At 45.3% G+C, this 20,000-nt stretch overlaps 1 protein-coding gene across 1 annotated transcript in view; it reads right to left on the reverse strand.

Annotated features, from left to right (window-relative positions):
- clip1b (CAP-GLY domain containing linker protein 1b) overlaps positions 1–20,000 on the reverse strand; it is a 35,315-nt gene that overhangs the window by 9,142 nt on the left and 6,173 nt on the right. The window contains exons 8-14 of the mRNA XM_038971323.1: positions 19,793–19,853; positions 9,967–10,128; positions 9,620–9,715; positions 9,322–9,379; positions 9,075–9,172; positions 8,384–8,458; positions 1–106 (exon numbers count right to left, since the gene is read on the reverse strand). The exon at positions 1–106 is cut by the window's left edge and continues 1 nt beyond it. Coding sequence (XP_038827251.1) covers positions 1–106; positions 8,384–8,458; positions 9,075–9,172; positions 9,322–9,379; positions 9,620–9,715; positions 9,967–10,128; positions 19,793–19,853 — 656 coding nt within the window. The remainder of the gene's footprint in view (positions 107–8,383; positions 8,459–9,074; positions 9,173–9,321; positions 9,380–9,619; positions 9,716–9,966; positions 10,129–19,792; positions 19,854–20,000) is intronic.

Genomic DNA, 20,000 nt, shown 5'->3' on the forward strand with positions numbered 1-20,000 from the left:
TTTCCTTGCACAGATTTCCGATGCGCTGGTTTTCCGAGCTGCTCCGCTCCTGCGAGAGACTGAGTTCTTCCTGGTATTTGGAATTCTGTCGTTTCAGCGCCTCGAGCTGGAAAATGATACACGGATGGAAACGAAGGATGAAAGGAGGGAGAGGGACAGAAAAAAGAGAGATTTAGACACACAGTAAACAGTAAACAGATAAAGCCGTCTCTTCTTCACGCCTCTCTAACAGTCTTAGTCGCGAACATTAACACGAAAACACACTGCCGTGTTACACTGCTCCACTGAAACAGCCGTTTCCTCGGTACACAAAGACCAACACCATTACTCATCATATAAACTGTCTGCCAAACATACGCACAGAGACATAAGTGTGTGAGGGATTAAATCACTTCGCCTGGGCGGCAGGAAGCCTAGCGGTTAAGAGTGTTGGGTCAGTAACCGAATGGTCACTGGTTTGAATCCCCAAGCTGGAAAAATTGTCCGTTCTGCCCTTGAGCAAGGCAGTTAACCCCCTAAACAACTGCTCCCAGATGTCGATTAAGGCAGTCCGTCGTACCGCTCTGATTCAGAGGAGTTGGGTTAAATGTGGAAGACACATTTCGGTTGAATGCATGCAGCTAACTAGATATCTCCGTTTCCCTACTTCTAGCGTCAATGTCCATGACTAAGTATTATTTCGTTTCTTTATTCCCAGCTCATCAGAAAAAGATCATGTGTAGATACACGGTATGTGAGACTTGGCAACGCCAATTAAATCACCATTTGGGAGGAGATGGATCCTCTGCGGCATTAGAGACCATGCAGAGATGATGATAATGACTGAAAAGATCATGTTCATTTCTAAAGGGACAGCAGCACAGGGGGGATCAAACCATGAGCGTCCAAATCATGAGTCAAACTTTAAATGCTTTTAAGCATTCTGTTTGTTCTTACTCCCACTCCTATTTCTAAACAATATGGCATAAAAATAGCTAATGGTGTGCGAAATCTTTTGTTTCCAGGATTTTTATTCAAATGAACTCTTATACTTGTCAAAGCAAACATATCACAGACAAATCTTGGCATCCTGACATCCGAAGGGGATGTTAGGTAAACAAGTGGAAACTTCCACCAGAGAAGTGAGGACATGTTGACTAGCAATGACCAACCCCTTTTCTGTTGTTATGCTTCCCCTAGACTAGAGTCCCATTGTGGCAGTGTACAGTATGTGTGTGCGTGTGACCATGTCAATAAATAATTTACTGGACATAAACACGGCTTCAGAATCAATGTTTTTCTTTGCTACAGTACTGCTGCTGGCACAGAATAAAAAAAGTTCCCTGATGGATTGCCATGGTAAGTCATGTGCTCACGTGCTGTCTGTTTGGTTGCGTTTTAACATAAAGTAGATATATTTCTAGTGTATTTTTTATATCTCCAATCATCTGTCTTTACATGTGAGTAACCGATCCATGGCAGATGCAGCGCAATCCTGAATGCAATCTCTTACTGCATGCAATCCTGAATGCAATCTCTTACTGAATGCAATCCTGAATGCAATCTCTTACTGAATGCAATCCTGAATGCAATCTCTTACTGCATGCAATCCTGAATGCAATCTCTTACTGAATGCAATCCTGAATGCAATCTCTTACTGTAAGTCATGTGCTGTGGGTCGTGTTGCATGTTAACATGTTGCCAAAGTTATTATCATCTCTACAGTATCTGTATCTGGTTGACATGTGAGTAACTGATCCAGGATGCTTTAGAGTACAGATCTTCTCGGGTCCAAAACGTTGACCCGGACCCGAATTAGACCCGAACCCGAACGGACCCGACGACAACCAGACTTAGATCCAACCCGATTGGACCCAAGTGCCAAAAAAAAATCATGTTTATCAGCCAAGTTGCTCTTCTGGTTAAGAAATAGGTTTTTATATGTTGACTAGGCCTTCTGTAAGTCAATAAATTCACCTTATTAGCGTAAAATAAATATGCTAAAGTCTACGCAGAGCCGTGGTCGGGAGCTGTACTCCATGTCAATCAAACAGGACCCGACCCGGACCGGAGAGAAAAGCTATTTGGAACTGTGAACACCTGAACTAGTCCACGGAGGTGTCACATACTAACAAGCGCACACAACACGCAGAGAAGAAGACCTCCGTACTCTGTAGCCTGATTTGAAGCAGTCAGATTGAGGATGCTGCTCTGACACTGGGCCATTTCACAGTTTGTTTGTGTTTGTGACAGATGTTCGACTAGTATCCTCAGAGGATAAGAGCACAGCAATGTTAGACCAGATAATCTAATAACATCTGTCTGAAGACAGACTCCATATCCATAGCATACACGCACGCACGCACGCACGCACGCACGCACACACACACACACACACACAGCCGACAGCAAACAAACAACCAGACAGCAAACTTAAGCGCTCATCCTCAGTCCCAAAGGCCGCAAACGACCATCTCTCTTCCTGAAAATACAACCATCTAAATCAGTAACCTCCTGCACTTTCAGATTCAAATCGTCCTCACTCATCCTCCCTCAATTACCACTCAAGAACAAGTCCTCCCCGAACAGCTGGAATACAGCTTGAAATACAGGCTCAAATAGAATCAGCTAAAACATCACCAGTCCATTTGAGAAATCACACAAACATGTAAGAAACCTGCTCTGCGAGGAACAGAACAGCTGTGTTTACCTGGTAGTGAGAGTAGCTTGTGCCTGGATAGACCCGGTGCAGAGCAGCCACATCCACTGCTCTACCCTACAGCGTGGTCCCTCTGTCAGAGCTCTCGCTCTCTCCCAGTACTGGTCTCTAGTCTGTCTGTCCCAGTGGCAGAACAGTCCCTATCTCTCCTAATGTCAATACTGTACCCTATCTTTCCCCAGTGTTCTCTCCCAGTGGCACACACATTAACGCAGACTCCCCATCAATAAACCATCAGCTCCCACCCCCTACAGTGCACGCCAGAGAGAGAGAGAGCGAGGGGGAGAGGGAGGAGAGAGCGAGGGCGTGTGTGTGTGTGTGTGTGTTCTCTGCGCACACGCTCGCTAGCTAGCTCACACACACGTGGTCGCGTGTACTAAAGCGAGGAGCAGTGCCTTCATTATGTAAATCCCAACAGGTTCCTCCTCCCTCACCCACCCCCACCTTCTGCTGCTCTCTCTCTCTCTCTCTCTGACACACACACACACACACACACTAAGGTTGGGCGGTATCCAGATTTTCATACCGTCATACTGTTTCTGTAACATACCGGGGTATACGGTATTACCGGGAGTGCACACAAGGGCAATATTTATTTAAACTATACAGTACCAGTCAAAAGTTTGGACACACTAGACCCTGGTTCGATCCTGGGCTGTATCACAACCGGCCGTGATTGGGAGTCCCATAGGGCGGCACACAATTGGCCCAGCGTCGTCCAGATTAGGGTTTGCCTGGGGTCGGCCATCATTATAAATAAGAATTTGTTCTTAACTGACTTGCCTAGTTAAATAAATGTTAAATAAATATATTTATTTATTTATTTATTTTAAGCACAAAACAATTTAGACAACAGGGATCTTGATCCAGGAGGGGGTTGATTGTCTCTGCTATAACCAAGAAGCTTGATCTTGACATCTAGCCACTTACCTACTAGCAAGTTAGCAAACCAAATGCATAGCTGGCTAGAGCCCTGAGCTGGATATAACTGATCTGACACATCTTAGATAGTCAACGTATAGTTATAACACACACCCCTGCAGCCCCCACAAGATGATATTGAAAATCATACCATCGGTTGTCTAAATACCCCGGTATACGGTATAACGCTCAAGCCTACACACACTTTCTCTCTCTCTCTCTTGCACACACAATATCACTCACTCACACTCACAGAGGTTCATAATCTCCCACTCATTCACTCACTTAGTCACGGATGCACGCAGACACACACAGAGACACTTCCAATCTCTGCTGGACTCTATTGGTCCCATCTTCATGCTTGGTTCGCTGTCTGTCAGAAAACGCTTCACTCGATCAGCCTTCAACGTCCCAAGTTGACTGACTGAAAGGTCAACCGTTGTGATCCATAAAGGTAGCTCTATAGATCTCTACATGTCTGGCTCTGTTATACCTCTATATTATGTCTATATATTGCCCTGCATAAAGGTAACAAGAGGGTTGCCTCCCTCCACTTCCATTAGCAACATCTCTGTTTCTGGAGCACACACAGATTTAGATCAGCCAATCATAAAGTTTCCCTCTCAAAGATCAGCCAATCTAGTGGTTAGAGTGTTGGGCCAGTAACCGAAAGGTTGCTGGATCGAATCCCCAACTGACAAGGTAAAATCTGTCGTTCTGCCCCTGAGCAAGGCAGTTACACTGTTCCCCGGGTGCCGAAGACGTGGATGTCGATTATGGCAGCCCCCCACACCTCTCTGATTCAGAGGGGTTGGGTTAAATGCAGAAGACACATTTCAGTTGAAGGCATTCGGTTGTACAACTGACTAGGGATCCCCCTTTCCCAATCATAAAGTTTCCCTCTCGGAGATCAGCCAATCACATAGGTTTCTTTTCAACGAGATAAATTAGCCATCACTGGGTCTGTATGTTCAGACCAATACTGTTGTTTCATATAACTGACAAGCATATGCAGTATCCTACTAGGGCTGTGACAGTGATTGAATAACCGTGTAACTGACAGTTATGGACGAAGACTATCATGAAAATAAAATAACCATCAAAACCGTTTAAATAGGCCTACATTAGTTTAGGATTTTTTAAGTGTTTTTTTCCTTTATTTTAATGTAGATAAACTTAACTAATGTTTATAGGCAATTGTTTTGCTAACTTAGTCTGTGTATTAAATGTTATACATCTCCTCTTCTTTCCAACTGTCCTTTAATGCTCGAGCAGCTAATCAGCTAGATGTGCAGGGTGTGGAGCGCTATAGGCTATGGCACTTAGAGAGTTAACTTAGAGCTATAGAACGCACCCCGTAACTGCAATGATGAGATAGATGTTCTTCTTTGTTTTTTGTTTCATTATCTCGCTGTCATACTGTGTTCAACCATGTACGATCTTACCTATCCGTCTTGTTTCAAGAGGACCACAATGGAAACAAGACCCAGACTTTATGGTGTGTTATCCTCCATGATTTGACTAATTTACACATATGGCTTTTTGACGTTTTATGTGTGCTTGTGATCGAATTTATAAACGAAACACTTCAGTAAAAAAAAGATTTGACTTTATTTTATACAATGCACATTTTCAGGCCTTTAATTAGCTAATGTTGTGTAAAAATGTTGTGTAAAATGACCGCCAATCCTCTTCAACCTGGCATGGTATAATTTGATAAGGAATCTTTTCTCAATTTATAGACTAATCAACCCTAATCAGGCCCGGCCCTAGCCGAAATGCCGCCATAAGCAAGACGCCAAAAATGGCCTGCTCCTATCCCTGCAAAGTAGAACAGTAGCCTAGGCTATACAGTTTCAACCCCCAATGAACTTTTGTGAATGCCCATGTGGTAGCCTAGCATTTGTAAAACAGGCTATTTACAGTGTATCTCTGTATTTGGTCACATTAATTTCTGTTAAGGCATGTATTAATTACAGTAATTTACCGTTCTCATTCTCAGAGTGGAAATGTTGTCTGCAGAGTTCACAACCTGCTACACTTGTGAGAAACACGTTCTGGTTTATTTCATACGTCATTTACGTGCTCCACGTGAGCAATGAGCATGTGTCTGGTTTCTCTGTCCTGTTGTTGACGTAGCGCGCGCGCCTGAGCAAGCGTTGAAGTACATGGCCTGTTTCTCGCAAATGTCAAATGTAGGAAAGTACCAGCTGTGCTTTTCAGTCATTTTTTCTTCACCTCACACAGTAAATCAGCGAAGTTTTTTTCTTTCTTCATCCATTCAAATTATAATAGTTCCTCACAGTATTTAAAAAAATCTTTACAACACTCTCCCCTTCGATAATCAGTGTCGCTGATAACTAGGTTATGGACATGATGCGCGTTCTGATTTCTATTTGAATGATTGTACATTTAATCTTCATACAATAGCATAGCTGTCCCTGTCATACTTTCCTTGTCAATTCATTATATTATGGCCTACTTTCAGTAATGCCTAAAGTAGGCCTAGTGTTTTAATACGTTTTAAGGAAATGAGAATATTTGCTAATGTCTGACATACGCTGGTGGCTTTGATTGACGGGTGCTTTTACGTGGGTGTGCATGTGTGAGTTTCCTAAAGTTTCCAGAAAGTTTCCTAAAGTAGCATGTCTGGACTCCTTTAATAACAATCAAATACTGTCATGATTTAATATTGTAAAAGGCCTGTTTTCAGTAGGCTACATTATTTCTCTCATTACGGCGTCCTCTCTTTGAAGAATATATTCCAATGCCACTGCTATCGAATGACCGCAGCAGCAGGGTTTGTGACGTTATGCAAATATTTCGGGAAAAGTGGGATAAACCCCATCGGACTGGTTTTGTGCTTCAAAATAGGATCTGTATTAAATGTTTTTATATGCAGAAAAGCCAACAGACAAGAACAAGGTAGGCTTATATGTTTATTTTGACTCCGTTAATGTTGTGTCAATAGGAAAATGTGACAGATTTGCCAACCTGGCATTTCTTAATTGAATGATTAATATTTCATAATAATAATAATAATCATAATGTAATACCATGATAATACGGAAGTGTTATGACTTGTTTCAAATAGGTTTATTAATAAGCATATCCATGTAAACAAGTGTACAAACAGAACTGATGACCTCCCCTTTTATGAATGGTTATATCAGTGACGTGCACATTGGCCTGGCCAATTACATTATTATAACCTTAAATTCCAAGACGTCACAGCCCCAAATCCTACATATGAGTGTGTACAAGTAATGTAATGTTCTGGTCAGCCATGCATGGTCAACACACAGCCAAACTGACGCTGTGACTCACACTAACATGTGCATGATTACATCACAGCCTGCGGGTGCAGAGGAGAGGGAGGGGACGAGAGGCAGTAAGAGCATCGCAGCACTTAGAACAGCGTGTGTTAGAATAACATTGACTGTCAGTTTGAGTTTGAGAGAGAGAGAGAGAGTGTGTGTGTGTGTGTGTGTGTGTGTGTGTGTGTGTGTGTGTGTGTGTGTGTGTGTGTGTGTGTGTGTGTGTGTGTGTGTGTGTGTGTGTGTGTGTGTGTGCGTGCGTGGCTAGGCACCCTCCACAAAACTAAAACCACTCCACCAGCGTCTCTATTTTTTAGTGATTTTTAGAACATTTTTATAACCTCATTACATTGTAGCAGATGCTCTTATCCAGAGCGACTTACAGTACTCAGCGCATACATTTTGATACTGGTCCCCCGTGGGAATCGAACCCACAACCCTGGCGTTGCAAGCGCCAAGCTCTACCAACAGCTACGGAAGCACCTCATCTGAGCCCTCTTCAAGAAGGACCTGTTTAACTTCTCCTTTTAGCCTCTGCCCGCCTTACTAGGCATCCCACCCTGCCTGGGTAGTGTTATTGGTGGGGCAAACACTAAGTGTGAGCGATAGGAATTAGGGAGGGTTACTAAGGGTTCATTACTAGATTAGAACAGTAGAACAGTAGGAATGGCTCAGTTCAGATCTAACTGGAAACTACACCCACAGTCACTCGCACTCACAAAGCAATTCACTCCACAGATTAAGTGTGTGTGTGTGCCCCTCTAATCTGTTTCCCTGCAGTCATCAGACTGACCATCTGGAGCATACAGACACAGCTTGCCTAGCTGGGTCACTATGTCCAGAGAGAAGAGGGGGGTGAGGAGATAGAGCCAAAGGATGACAAAAAAAAGCTACATCGACAGAGAGAGAAAGAGGGGACGGATGAAGAGAGCGATGAGGAAGAGAGCGGTAATACCAGAGATGTCCTGAAAGAGGGCAGTAGAGAGCAATGGATCGATTGGAAGAAAGAGAGTGACACAGAGAGAGAAGAATGAAGAGTGAACAGAGAAAGAGAGAGAGCAACAGAGGGACAGAGGCAGATGGATGGAGAGAGGGAAGAGTCCAACAAAGTGACCAAGGGACTGAGAAAAAGATGTAAGAGAGAGAGAGAGAGAGAGAGAGATAGAACAAGAGATGATCAGGAGTATTTTATGCATGACTGGGTCTATGTGGTGACCAGTACTCATACATCCATGCTGTAATACTCAAGTGAATATGAAGTACAAGACCCTTGGGCTATGCACACAGACACACATGCGCGTGGCCGTACACACACACACACACACACACACACACACACATAAACACACAGCTTACATAAGCACACGTATGACCACATTAAAGCCTGCTTTGCATCGGCGATATGACAAGCTGACTTTTCACTAGAGCTCTGCCCCCTTTTCCTCACCTGAGCCTCCAGCGCTGTCTTCTCATTGGTCAGCTGCTCGACGGAGTGGGTGGTCCTCTCTGACGACTCAGCAGCCTGGGAGAGGGGACATGTTTAGTAAACATATCAAAATTCTAGAATTTAGTTTGATTGATAACTAACTTTTGATTAAAACTATAATTTTACATAGAAAACAATTGCTAAATCCACAAGAACGACTTTTCAAAAATGTTACGAAAATTGAATTAAATAATGTGTCGATGTTAAGTAATTAAGCATTTTGGTACGTTAACTTATTTAATTACGTAAACATTACATGAAAGAGACGCCTCGCTGCATTTTAAAGCCACACGGGCAAAGGTTAGTGACGTTCATGTGCACGCGTGCGTGTGTTAGTCATATATTCATGTTGACATCGTTAAGCTACAGCTTCAGCCTCAGAGATGTAGCTCGGGTTCAGCGGGCCTGGATGAAAGAACATACTGTGACCTTTGCGTGTCGCAGCTGCTGTTTTCATGCCTACGTCATGCTACAAACATTGCATACACATGTTTCTTTACCTGTTCACATACAGGCACACACACATTGGACAGAAACACCATCTTCTTCATTATACACTCCAAAACACACACACACACACACACACACACACACACACACACACACACACACACACACACACACACACACACACACACACACACACACACACCTGCGTCAGTCTATCCTGAAGCTCTTTCTCTTTGCATTGGTTCTCTTCTCTCTGTGCCTCCCTCTCTTTTCCCGCCTGCGCCACTCTGTTCTCCAGCTCTGCAACAAAAGCCGTAGAGATAGTGTCACTTTTCATAATGCATCTTTACCAGCACCTCTCATAGGGTCGGTTTCCCGAAGCCAGATTATGCCTACTCCTTCATTCAAAATAACTTTCAGTGGAAAGTTTCTGTTGTATGTCTGTTTACCATGCATGGTTTGTGCCATCGTCGTGTTGTCTTTCTCTGCAGCGTCCAGTTTCTGTCTCTGAAATGGTCAAACAAACAACTTCACAACAAACTTCACTAGAGAGCAATAACATTCTTTCTCCATGAGCTACACATGGAAGGATAATGACTCTCATCATCATGACTGTGTGTGAGTGTGTCTGTCTCTGTGTGTGTGTGTGTGTGTGTGTGTGTGTGTGTGTGTGTGTGTGTGTGTGTGTGTGTGTGTGTGTGTGTGTGTGTGTGTGTGTGTGTGTGTGTGTTTGTGCACGTGTCTCACCAGGCTGATTAGCTGCTGTTCCAGGGAGATTTTGTCCTCCTCCACAGAGCGAAGCTGTTCCTGCCTGTTGTCCAGCTCCACACTAATTTCGCTGATCTGGAAAGGGGAAGACAGATGGGAGACATTCTAATGTCAAAAGGGATGCAAAACCAGAAAAACCAGAGGACTGTAAATGCAAAGACTATGGGTATGACCGGGCTGGAACAAATGCCTGCACAGACAGGCTGGAACCAAAGCCGGGCTGCAATCTAAAGCCTGGACAAACAGCAGGCTAAGACTGAAGTCGCCCATCCCTGGGAGAGTGGTTAAGGGGATGTCTTTTTAACCAGTACTATAATTCCCCCTACCTTCTTCTCCTGGGACTGGGCCCGGGCCTTGAGGTCGCTGAGCTCCTCTGGTGACAGCGACACAGCACCCTCTGTCTGCTGGGAGGACCGTAGTCTCAACTGCAGCTCCACGACCTCTCTCTCCAGCTCCATGATCCTAGACCGCTCAGACACTGTGGCCACCTGGGGAGGGAGGGAAGAGAGGAGGGAGAATGAAATTGGGGAATGAAGTGGGGAGAGAGTGGAGAGAGGGCCAGCCCTAGCCCCTCCATCTTCTTTGATGTAGGACTGAGCAATACAGACAAAAATACATATCAAAATGAATCCAATCTAATTTATTTACAATATGAAAAACAGTATCAAGGCAATGTAAGAGTGTGCAGTTGAGACTCAGGCATTAGTGCAGCAGCATGAGAACAGCTTTTTGTTCCAGAGGGTTTGGGGCTTGCAGGGGAAACATTGTGGAATGCTGTGGCCAGACGATTGTGGACATCGATATTGCAAAATAACTAGACAATATATCGCGCACAGCCATATCGCGATTAATGATTAATCCACACTACATATCGCCCAACCCTACAGTGTCCAGAACGTAAAATACCGTTAGATCCAGAAGTATTACCCGATGATGTCGGATATATGATGCCTATGATGGTATTACCCTAGTGTCCTCTAAGTCCCTCTGCAGTTTGTCAGCTTTGGTCTTTTCAAACAGAAGGCTCTGCTCAAGCTCCTTAATGTGGGCATGCTCCAGTTTGGTCTGCGTCTGTTAGTCAGAGAGAGGAAGAGGAGGAAGAGTAGAACACACCAACACCAGCATCACATGCCAGCTCCATGCCACACACAAGGATAGCAAACGATGATGTCATAGCAGAGACCAGAAAGTAGGAAGTGCATATGAGAGCCAAATGTTTTATTCCAGTGGGTTCTATTCTATTCCAATGATTCTATTAAGCCAAATCCTCAATGACCAGACGCATATAAAGAGCCATATAGGGAATACGGTGGCATTTGAGACCGCCTGAATCTTATAAAAGCCTGAATCTTATAAAAGCCTGAATCTTATAAAAGCCTGAATCTTATAAAAACTCTCACCCTCTAAAGTTCACCTCTATGAGACTGAGCCCCACCCTAACTACCTCTGTTTGGGTCTTTGGTTGGTTGAGTCACAGAAGTACAGAGTTTTGCTAACTAGCCTCCATGTTGGCTCCAAGAGTTACATGAAGATAATGTTCTAATCATTCTAAGCATTTGTCTGGCAACTTGGATTCATTGAGTTTGCCAAACTCTGTCTAGTGTATTTATGGATCTGCCTGGATCTATTTTAAGGACAGCTCCATCTGGTGGATTCGGTTCTCTCTTCCCTTTGGTTCCCAGTGCACAAACACTTTCTTGACAAGATCTTGCCATCGGTGACATCATCGCTTTATCCTTCTTTCTCTTCTGTAAGCGCCAGAGGGAGGTAGAGAGAGAGAGAGAGAGAGAGACAGATGAAGGCTTTGTGACATAACCCTCTTCATGAGCAAGGGGAAGAGAGGGTGCGGAGGCGAGAGACAAGATGAAAGGATGTGAAAAGGCCAAGAAGAGATGAGAGAGCTCTAAATAAGAAGGCGTTGGATGGAGAAAAAAATGAAGTAAAAACATGAAAGTAAAAATCGAATCAAATTTGATTGGTTGCGTAGACATATTTTTTGCGGGTGTAGCGAAATGCTTATTTTGCTAGCTCCAACAGCGCAGTAATAGCAAACAATAAACGAAAATCTAAAAAAATGTAAAGAAAGGAATTAAATATTACAATGAGCAATGTCAGCATAGCCGCGGGAAGTAAGGCAGCACCCCCTGATAAATATATATATATATATACACTACATGACCAAAAGTATGTGGACACCTGCTCGTCGAACATTCCAATTCGGCGTTCCAATTCATCCCAAAGGTGTTCGATGGGGTTGAGGTCAAGGCTCTGTGCAGGCCTGTGAAGTTTTCCCACACCAATCTTGACAAACTATTTCTGTATGAACCTCGCTTTGTGCACGGGGGCATTTTCATGCTGAAACAGGAAAGGGCCTTCCACAAACTGTTGCCACAAAGTTGGAAGCACAGAATTGTCTAGAATGTCATTGTATGCTGTAGCATTAAGATTTCCCTTCACTGGAACTAAGGGGCTTAGCCCAAACTATGAAAAACAGCCCCAGACCATTATTCCTCTTCCACCAAACTTTACAGTTGGCACTATGCATTGGGGCAGGTAGCGTTCTCCTGGCATCCGCCAAACCCAGAATCGTCCGTTGGATTGCCAGATGGTGAAGCGTGATTCATCACTCCAGAGAATGCGTTTCCACTGCTCCAGAGTCCAGAGTCCAAATGCTGACATTGCTTCCAGAGGCAGTTTGAAACTCGGTAGTAAATGTTGCAACCGAGGACAGGCAATTTTTTACACGCTACGGTCCCATTCTGTGAGCTTGTGTGGCCTACCACTTCACGGCTGAGACGTTGTTGCTCCTAGACATTTCCACTTCACAATAACAGCACTTACAGTTGACCATGGGCAGCTCTAGCAGGGCAGAAATTTGACGAACTGACTTGTTGGAAAGGTGGCATCCAGGTTGAAAGTCACTGAGCTCTTCAGTAAGGCCATTCTACTGCCAATGTTTGTCTATGGAGATTGTGGCTGTGTGCTCGATTTTCTACACCTATCAGCAACGGGTGTGGCTGAAATAGCCAAATCCACTCATTTGAAGGGGTGTCCACATACTTTTCTATAAATAGTGTATATATACTATATATATATATACTGTATATATTTAAATTTTTTATTTTACAAAATGAGTGAACTGGGCCTTTATTACTCCTGTATGAGCGGACAGAAATAGTCATCAGCAGCATGGAGAGAAAAGATTCTCTCAGCGGCAATGAATGTCAGAGTCCAGAATATAAATACAAATGTATATGATGGTGTGTAGAGACATTATGGACAGTATATGAATAGAAAAGGTGTGTACAGCAGTAGTTATATAGGATGAGCCTTGACTAGAATACAGAATATACAGTGACTTCAGAAAGTATTCACACCCCTTGACCTTTTCCACATTTTGTTGTGTTACAGCCGGAATTTAAAATGGATTCAATTGAGATTTTGTTTCACTGGCCGACACACAATACCCCATAATGTCAAAGTGGAATGATGTTATTATTTTTTTTTTTTACAAATTAATACAAATTAAAAGCTGAAATATCTTGAGTCAATAAGTATTCAACCCCTTTGTTATGGCAAGCCTAAATCATTTCAGGAATACACATTTGCTTAACAAGTCACATAATAAGTTGCATGGACTCACTCTGTGTGCAATAATAATGTTTAACATGTTTTTTGAATGACTACCTCATCTCTGTACCCCACACATACAATTATCTGTAAGGTCTCTCAGTCGAGCAGTGAATTTCAAACACAGATTCAACCACAAAGACCTGGGAGGTTTTCCAATGCTTCGCATAGAAGGGCACCTATTGGTAGATGAGTAATTTAAAAAAAATCAGACATGAATATCCCTTTGAGCATGGTGAAGTTATTAATTACACTTTGGATGGTGTATCAATACACCCAGTCAATACAAAGATAAAGGCGTCCTTCCTAACTCAGTAGCCGGAGATGGATCAACAACATTGTGGTTACTCCACAATACTAACCTAATTGACAGAGTGAAAAGAAGAAAGCCTGTACAGAATAGAAATATTCAAAAATATGCATCCTTTTTGCAACAATAAGTCATAAATACTGTACCAAATGTGGCAAAGCAATTCACTTTTTGTCCTGTATACAACGTGTTATGTTTGGGGCAAATCTAATACAACACAATACAACACATTACTGAGTACCACTCTCCATATTTTCAAGCATAGTGGTGGCTGCATCATGTTACCCGTATGCTTGGGGAGTTTTTCAGGATAAAAAGGAAGCGGAATGGAGCAAGCACAGGCAAAATCCTAGAGGAAAACCTGGTTCAGTCTGCTTTCCTGTCACGTTCCTGACCTGTTTTCTGTTGTTTTTGTATGTGTTTGACGGTCAGGGCGTGAGTTTGGGTGGGTAGTCTATGTTATGTGTTTCTATGTTGGTTAAAGGGTGACCTGATATGGCTCTCAATTAGAGGCAGGTGGTTTTCATTTCCTCTGATTGAGAGCCATATTAAGGTAGGTGTTTTCACATTGATTGTTGTGGGTGGTTGTCTCCTGTGTCAGTGTATGTTACGCCACACGGGACTGTTTCGGTTTTGTTTGTTCGTTCGTTTTATGTAGTCAGTTTTCCTGTTCTTGCGTTCTTCGTGTTTCATGTAAGTTCGTCGTCCAGGTCTGTCTACGTCGTTTGTTGTTTTGTAATTATTCAAGTGTTCGTCGTGTTTTCTGTTTTGTTGATTAAAAATCATGTCTTATCACGACGCTGCATTTTGGTCTAATCCTTGCTACTCCTCTTCGGATGAGGAGAAGGAGGAAGCCCGTTACAGAACCACCCACCAAACCCGGATCAAGCAGCGGGACCACGAACAGTGGTCCACGAAAAAAGGATTGCAGGATTTCTGGAGTTGGGAGGAAATCATAGAGGGAAAAGGACCCTGGGCTAAGGTGGGAGTGAATCGCCGCTTTGAGGAGGAGAAGGAGGCAGCCACAGCCAAAAACCGCAGATATGAAGGTACGCGGCTAGCAAGGAAGCCCGAGAAGAAACCCCAAAAATTTCTTGGGGGGGGGCTAAGAGGTAGTGGGCCAAGGGCAGGTAGGAGACCTGCGCCCACTTCTCAGGCTAACCGTGGAGAGCGGGAGTACGGGCAGACACCGTGTTACGCAGTAGAGCGCACGGTGTCTCCTGTACGTGTGCATAGCCCGGTGCGGGTTATTCCACCTCCCCGCACTGGTAGGGCTAGATTGAGCGTTGAGCCGGATGTCATGAAGCCGGCCCTACATATCTGGCCACCAGTACGCCTCCTCGGGCCGGCTTACATGGCACCAGCCTTACGCATGGTGTCCCCGGTTCGCCTACATAGCCCGGTGCGGGTTATTCCACCTCCCCGCACTGGTCGGGCGACGGGGAGTATTCAACCAGGTAAGGTTGGGCAGGCTCAATGCTCAAGGGAGCCAGTACGCCTGCACGGTCCGGTATTTCCGGCGCCACCTTCCCGCCCCAGCCTAGTACTACCAGTGCCTACACCACGCACCAGGCTAACAGTGCGTTTCCAGAGCCCTGTTCCTCCTCCACGCACTCTCCCTATGGTGCGTGTCTCCAGCCCAGTGCCTCCAGTTCCGGCACCACGCACTAAGCCACCTGTGCGTCTCCAGAGCCCTGTACGCACTGTTCCTTCTCCCCGCACTCGCCCTGAGGTGCGTGCCCTCAGCCCGGTACCTCCAGTTCCGGTACCACGCACCAGGCCTATAGTGCGCTTCGAGAGGTCAGTGTGCCCTGTCCCTGCTCCCCGCACTAGCCTTGAAGTGCGTGTCTCCAGTCCGGTGCCTCCAGTTCCGGCACCACGCACCAGGCCTACAGTGCGCCTCATCCGGCCAGAACCATCCGTCTGCCCAGTGCCATCTGAGCCATCCGTCTCCCCAGCGCCGTCTGAGCCATCTGTCTGCCCAGCGCCGTCTGAGCCATCTGTCTGCCCAGCGCCGTCTGAGCCATCTGTCTGCCCAGCGCCGTCTGAGCCATCTGTCTGCCCAGCGCCGTCTGAGCCATCTGTCTGCCCAGCGCCGTCTGAGCCATCTGTCTGCCCAGCGCCGTCTGAGCCATCTGTCTGTCCAGCGCCGTCTGAGCCATCCGTCTGCCCAGCGCCGTCTGAGCCATCCGTCTGCCCAGCGCCGTCTGAGCCATCCGTCTGCCCAGCGCCTTCTGAGCCATCCGTCTGCCCAGCGCCTTCTGAGCCATCCGTCTGCCCAGCGCCTTCTGAGCCATCCGTCTGCCACGAGCCATTAGAGCCGCCCGTCTGTCCCGAGCCATTAGAGCCGTCCGTCAGTCAGGAGCCGCTAGAGCCGTCCGTCAGTCAGGAGCTGCCAGAGCCGCCAGCCAGTCAGGAGCTGCCAGAGCCGCCAGCCAGTCAGGAGCTGCCAGAGCCGCCAGCCAGTCAGGAGCTGCCAGAGCCGCCAGCCAGTCAGGAGCTGCCAGAGCCGCCAGCCAGTCAGGAGCTGCCAGAGCCGCCAGCCAGTCAGGAGCTGCCAGAGCCGCCAGCCAGTCAGGAGCTGCCAGAGCCGCCAGCCAGTCAGGAGCTGCCCTACAGTCATGAGCTGCCCTACAGTCATGAGCTGCCCTCCAGTCATGAGCTGCCCTCCAGTCATGAGCTGCCCTCCAGTCATGAGCTGCCCTCCAGTCATGAGCTGCCCTCCAGTCATGAGCTGCCCTCCAGTCATGAGCTGCCACCCAGTCCGGAGCTGCCACCCAGTCCGGAGCTGCCATTAGTACAGAGTTGTCCCTCTGTCCGGAGCTACCTCTCTGTCCGGAGCTACCTCTCTGTCCTTAGCTACCTCTCTGTCCTTAGCTACCTCTCTGTCCTTAGCTACCTCTCTGTCCTTAGCTACCTCTCTGTACTGAGCTACCTCTCTGGCCTGAGCTACCTCTCGTTCCTGAGTTGTCTCCTCTATGTAGGAGGGGCCTTAGTGAAGGTTCCTGGACCATGGTCGGGGGCGAGGGTCGCCACTCAAAGGACGCTAAGGAGGGGGACAAAGACAGTGGTGGAGTGGTGTCCTCGTCCACCGCCGGAGCCGCCACCGCGGACAGATGCCCACCCAGACCCTCCCCTTGAGTTTTAGGGGTGCGCCCGGAGTTCGCACCTTGGGGGGGGGGGGGGTTCTGTCACGTTCCTGACCTGTTTTCTGTTGTTTTTGTATGTGTTTGACGGTCAGGGCGTGAGTTTGGGTGGGTAGTGTATGTTATGTGTTTCTATGTTGGTTAAAGGGTGACCTGATATGGCTCTCAATTAGAGGCAGGTGGTTTTCATTTCCTCTGATTGAGAGCCATATTAAGGTAGGTGTTTTCACATTGATTGTTGTGGGTGGTTGTCTCCTGTGTCAGTGTATGTTACGCCACGCGGGACTGTTTCGGTTTTGTTTGTTCGTTCGTTTTATGTAGTCAGTTTTCCTGTTCTTGCGTTCTTCGTGTTTCATGTAAGTTCGTCGTCCAGGTCTGTCTACGTCGTTTGTTGTTTTGTAATTATTCAAGTGTTCGTCGTGTTTTCTGTTTTGTTGATTAAAAATCATGTCTTATCACAACGCTGCATTTTGGTCTAATCCTTGCTACTCCTCTTCGGATGAGGAGAAGGAGGAAGCCCGTTACATTTCCACCAGACACTGGGACACGAATTCACCTTTCAGCAGGACAATAACCTAAAACACAAGGCCAAATCTACACTGGTGTTGCTTACTGAGAAGACAGTGAATGTTCCTGAGTGGCAAAGTTACTGCTTTGAATTAAATCTGCTTGATAATCTATGGCAAGACCTGAAAATGGTTGTCTAGCAATGATCAACAACCAATTTGACAGAGCTTGAAGAATTTTGAAAAGAATAATGGGCAAATGTTGCACAATCCAGGTGTGGAAATCTCTTAAGAGACTTACCCAGAAAGACTCACAGCTGTAATCGCTGCCAAAGGTGATTCTAACATGTATTGACTCAGGGGGTTGAATACTTATCTAATTAAGATATATTATTGTCTTATTTTTCATGATTTTTATTCCAAATTTTAGAATGTGTCTTCCACTTCGACATTACAGAGTATTTTGTGTAGATCGTTGACAAAAAATTACAATTAAATCCCTTTTAATCCCACTTTCCAACAACAACATTGGCATACGAAGTGGGTAGGCATACGAAGTGGCATACAAAGTGGGTAAAACAGTATGTAAACATTATTCAAGTGACCAGTGTTGAATAACTATGTACATAGGGAAGCAGTCTCTAAGGTGCAGGGTTGAGTACCAGTTGGCTAGTAACAGTGACTAAAGTTCAGGGTAGGGTACTGGGCTAGTAACAGTGGCTAAAGTTCAGGGTAGGGTACTGGGCTAGTAACAGTGGCTAAAGTTCAGGGTAGGGTACTGGGCTAGTAACAGTGGCTAAAGTTCAGGGTAGGGTACTGGGCTAGTAACAGTGACTAAAGTTCAGGGTAGGGTACTGGGCTAGTAACAGTGGCTAAAGTTCAGGGTAGGGTACTGGGCTAGTAACAGTGACTCAAGTTCAGGGTAGGGTACTGGGCTAGTAACAGTGGCTAAAGTTCAGGGTAGGGTACTGGGCTAGTAACAGTGACTAAAGTTCAGGGTAGGGTACTGGGCTAGTAACAGTGGCTAAAGTTCAGGGTAGGGTACTGGGCTAGTAACAGTGACTAAAGTTCAGTGTAGGGTACTGGGCTAGTAAGAGTGGCTAAAGTTCATGGTAGGGTACTGGGCAGAGGAAAGTGGCTGAAGAAATGATAATTGAGCAAATGAAATAGCAAAAGAAAACAAATGAATGAACTCATGAATGAGTGAATTGATGAGAGCTGAGAAATGAAAGACATTAAATAAATAGATGATCAGATGAATAATTGAATTGAATGAATGAATGAACGAAAGAATGTGTGGATAACTAAAATAATATCATCAGGCCCACTGTGAATACTTTTATTAATACAGCAGCAAAAGCCACGATCAAAAGCAGAGTTTTGTGAGGACAAAGAACTCACCACCATGCCAACATATACACTGTAGTGGGTAGAGAATAAGGGTAAAAAAGAAGCACATCCCCAAACTGCTGGAGCTACTGAACCAGAACTTCAACAGAGTAGAGGAAATTTACCAAGTAGCTATATTGAGGAGAGACTATGAAAAAGATTTTCAGCTAAACAATTGGATGAGAGTGAGAGAGCTTCAGGTAACCAATCAGATGAGTGAGAACTTGAGCTAACCAATGAGAGATGACGAGAGAGCCCTGGTCAACTGGTGAAACTATATTTTATACTGATGGATTCTGGGTTCTGACTCCTAAACTTGAAATAGTGTGAATTATCAGGTATCCTATTGAAATATTGAGTGCTATGGTCTTGAGAGGGTCTACACCAGAAGTTAATGGTTATCTGTAGGAGGAATGTATATGGTGGAGGCAATTAAGCTTGGAATGTACTGAGTGCAGGGAAGACGATCACATGTTGGCAGGCACTGATAAGGGTGGAGAGCTGTGGATTAGTGAGGAAGGGGGTTGAGGTCAGGTCACGTTAAGGGAGAAGGAACAGTTTATTGCCCGTATCACTTAATTTCCTGCCTAGCAATAAAGATGTAATGTTTAGAGAGAAGGAGGAGACTCCACCCAAATTGGGCTATATATACTACCACTGGTGGAAATATGTTTTTGTCTTATGCAGCTGTATTGACCCAATGGGTGAATAAACTTGGTTTAAGCTTTACTAATCGTCCTTGATGTTAATAGGTTCATTTATAACCTAACAATACACACCCAGCATTGTACTCTGAGCGTATAAAGGGTGTGGCGTAGAACAAAACGTTGAGTCATGACAGTACAGATGAGGGAATGATGTACATGACAGACCAAATGAAGTAGCTGATCTGAAGGAATTCTGCATCAGTGTTACATTCGGGGTTGAAATATGAAAGGTGTAACAACTGTGTAACACCATCACATCAGCTCTACGTGGTATTTCACTATCTCAAATAACACTGTCTGGGTTCTGTTAACAGGTGTGTGTGTGTGCGTGTGTGTGTGTGTGTGTGTGTGTGTGTGTGTGTGTGTGTGTGTGTGTGTGTGTGTGTGTGTGTGTGTGTGTGTGTGTGTGTGTGTGTGTGTGTGTGTGTGTGAGAGAGAATCAGAGTACTGGGTCATTTGTTTACCTCTAGGTCACCTTTAGTGATGCAAGCTTCCTCCACAGTGAACTGCAGGTCTTCCACTTTCCTGTCAGACAGGTAGAAAGAGTCATCCTCTCCTCCAACATCCCAGGCTCTATCCCATACCAGGCATCTAGAGTCATCCCCTCCTCCAACATCCCAGGCTCTATCCCATACCAGGCATCTAGAGTCATCCTCTCCTCCAACATCCCAG

The sequence above is a fragment of the Salvelinus namaycush genome, chromosome 31, assembly GCF_016432855.1.
Source record: "Salvelinus namaycush isolate Seneca chromosome 31, SaNama_1.0, whole genome shotgun sequence".
Classification (NCBI taxonomy): Eukaryota; Metazoa; Chordata; class Actinopteri; order Salmoniformes; family Salmonidae; genus Salvelinus; species Salvelinus namaycush.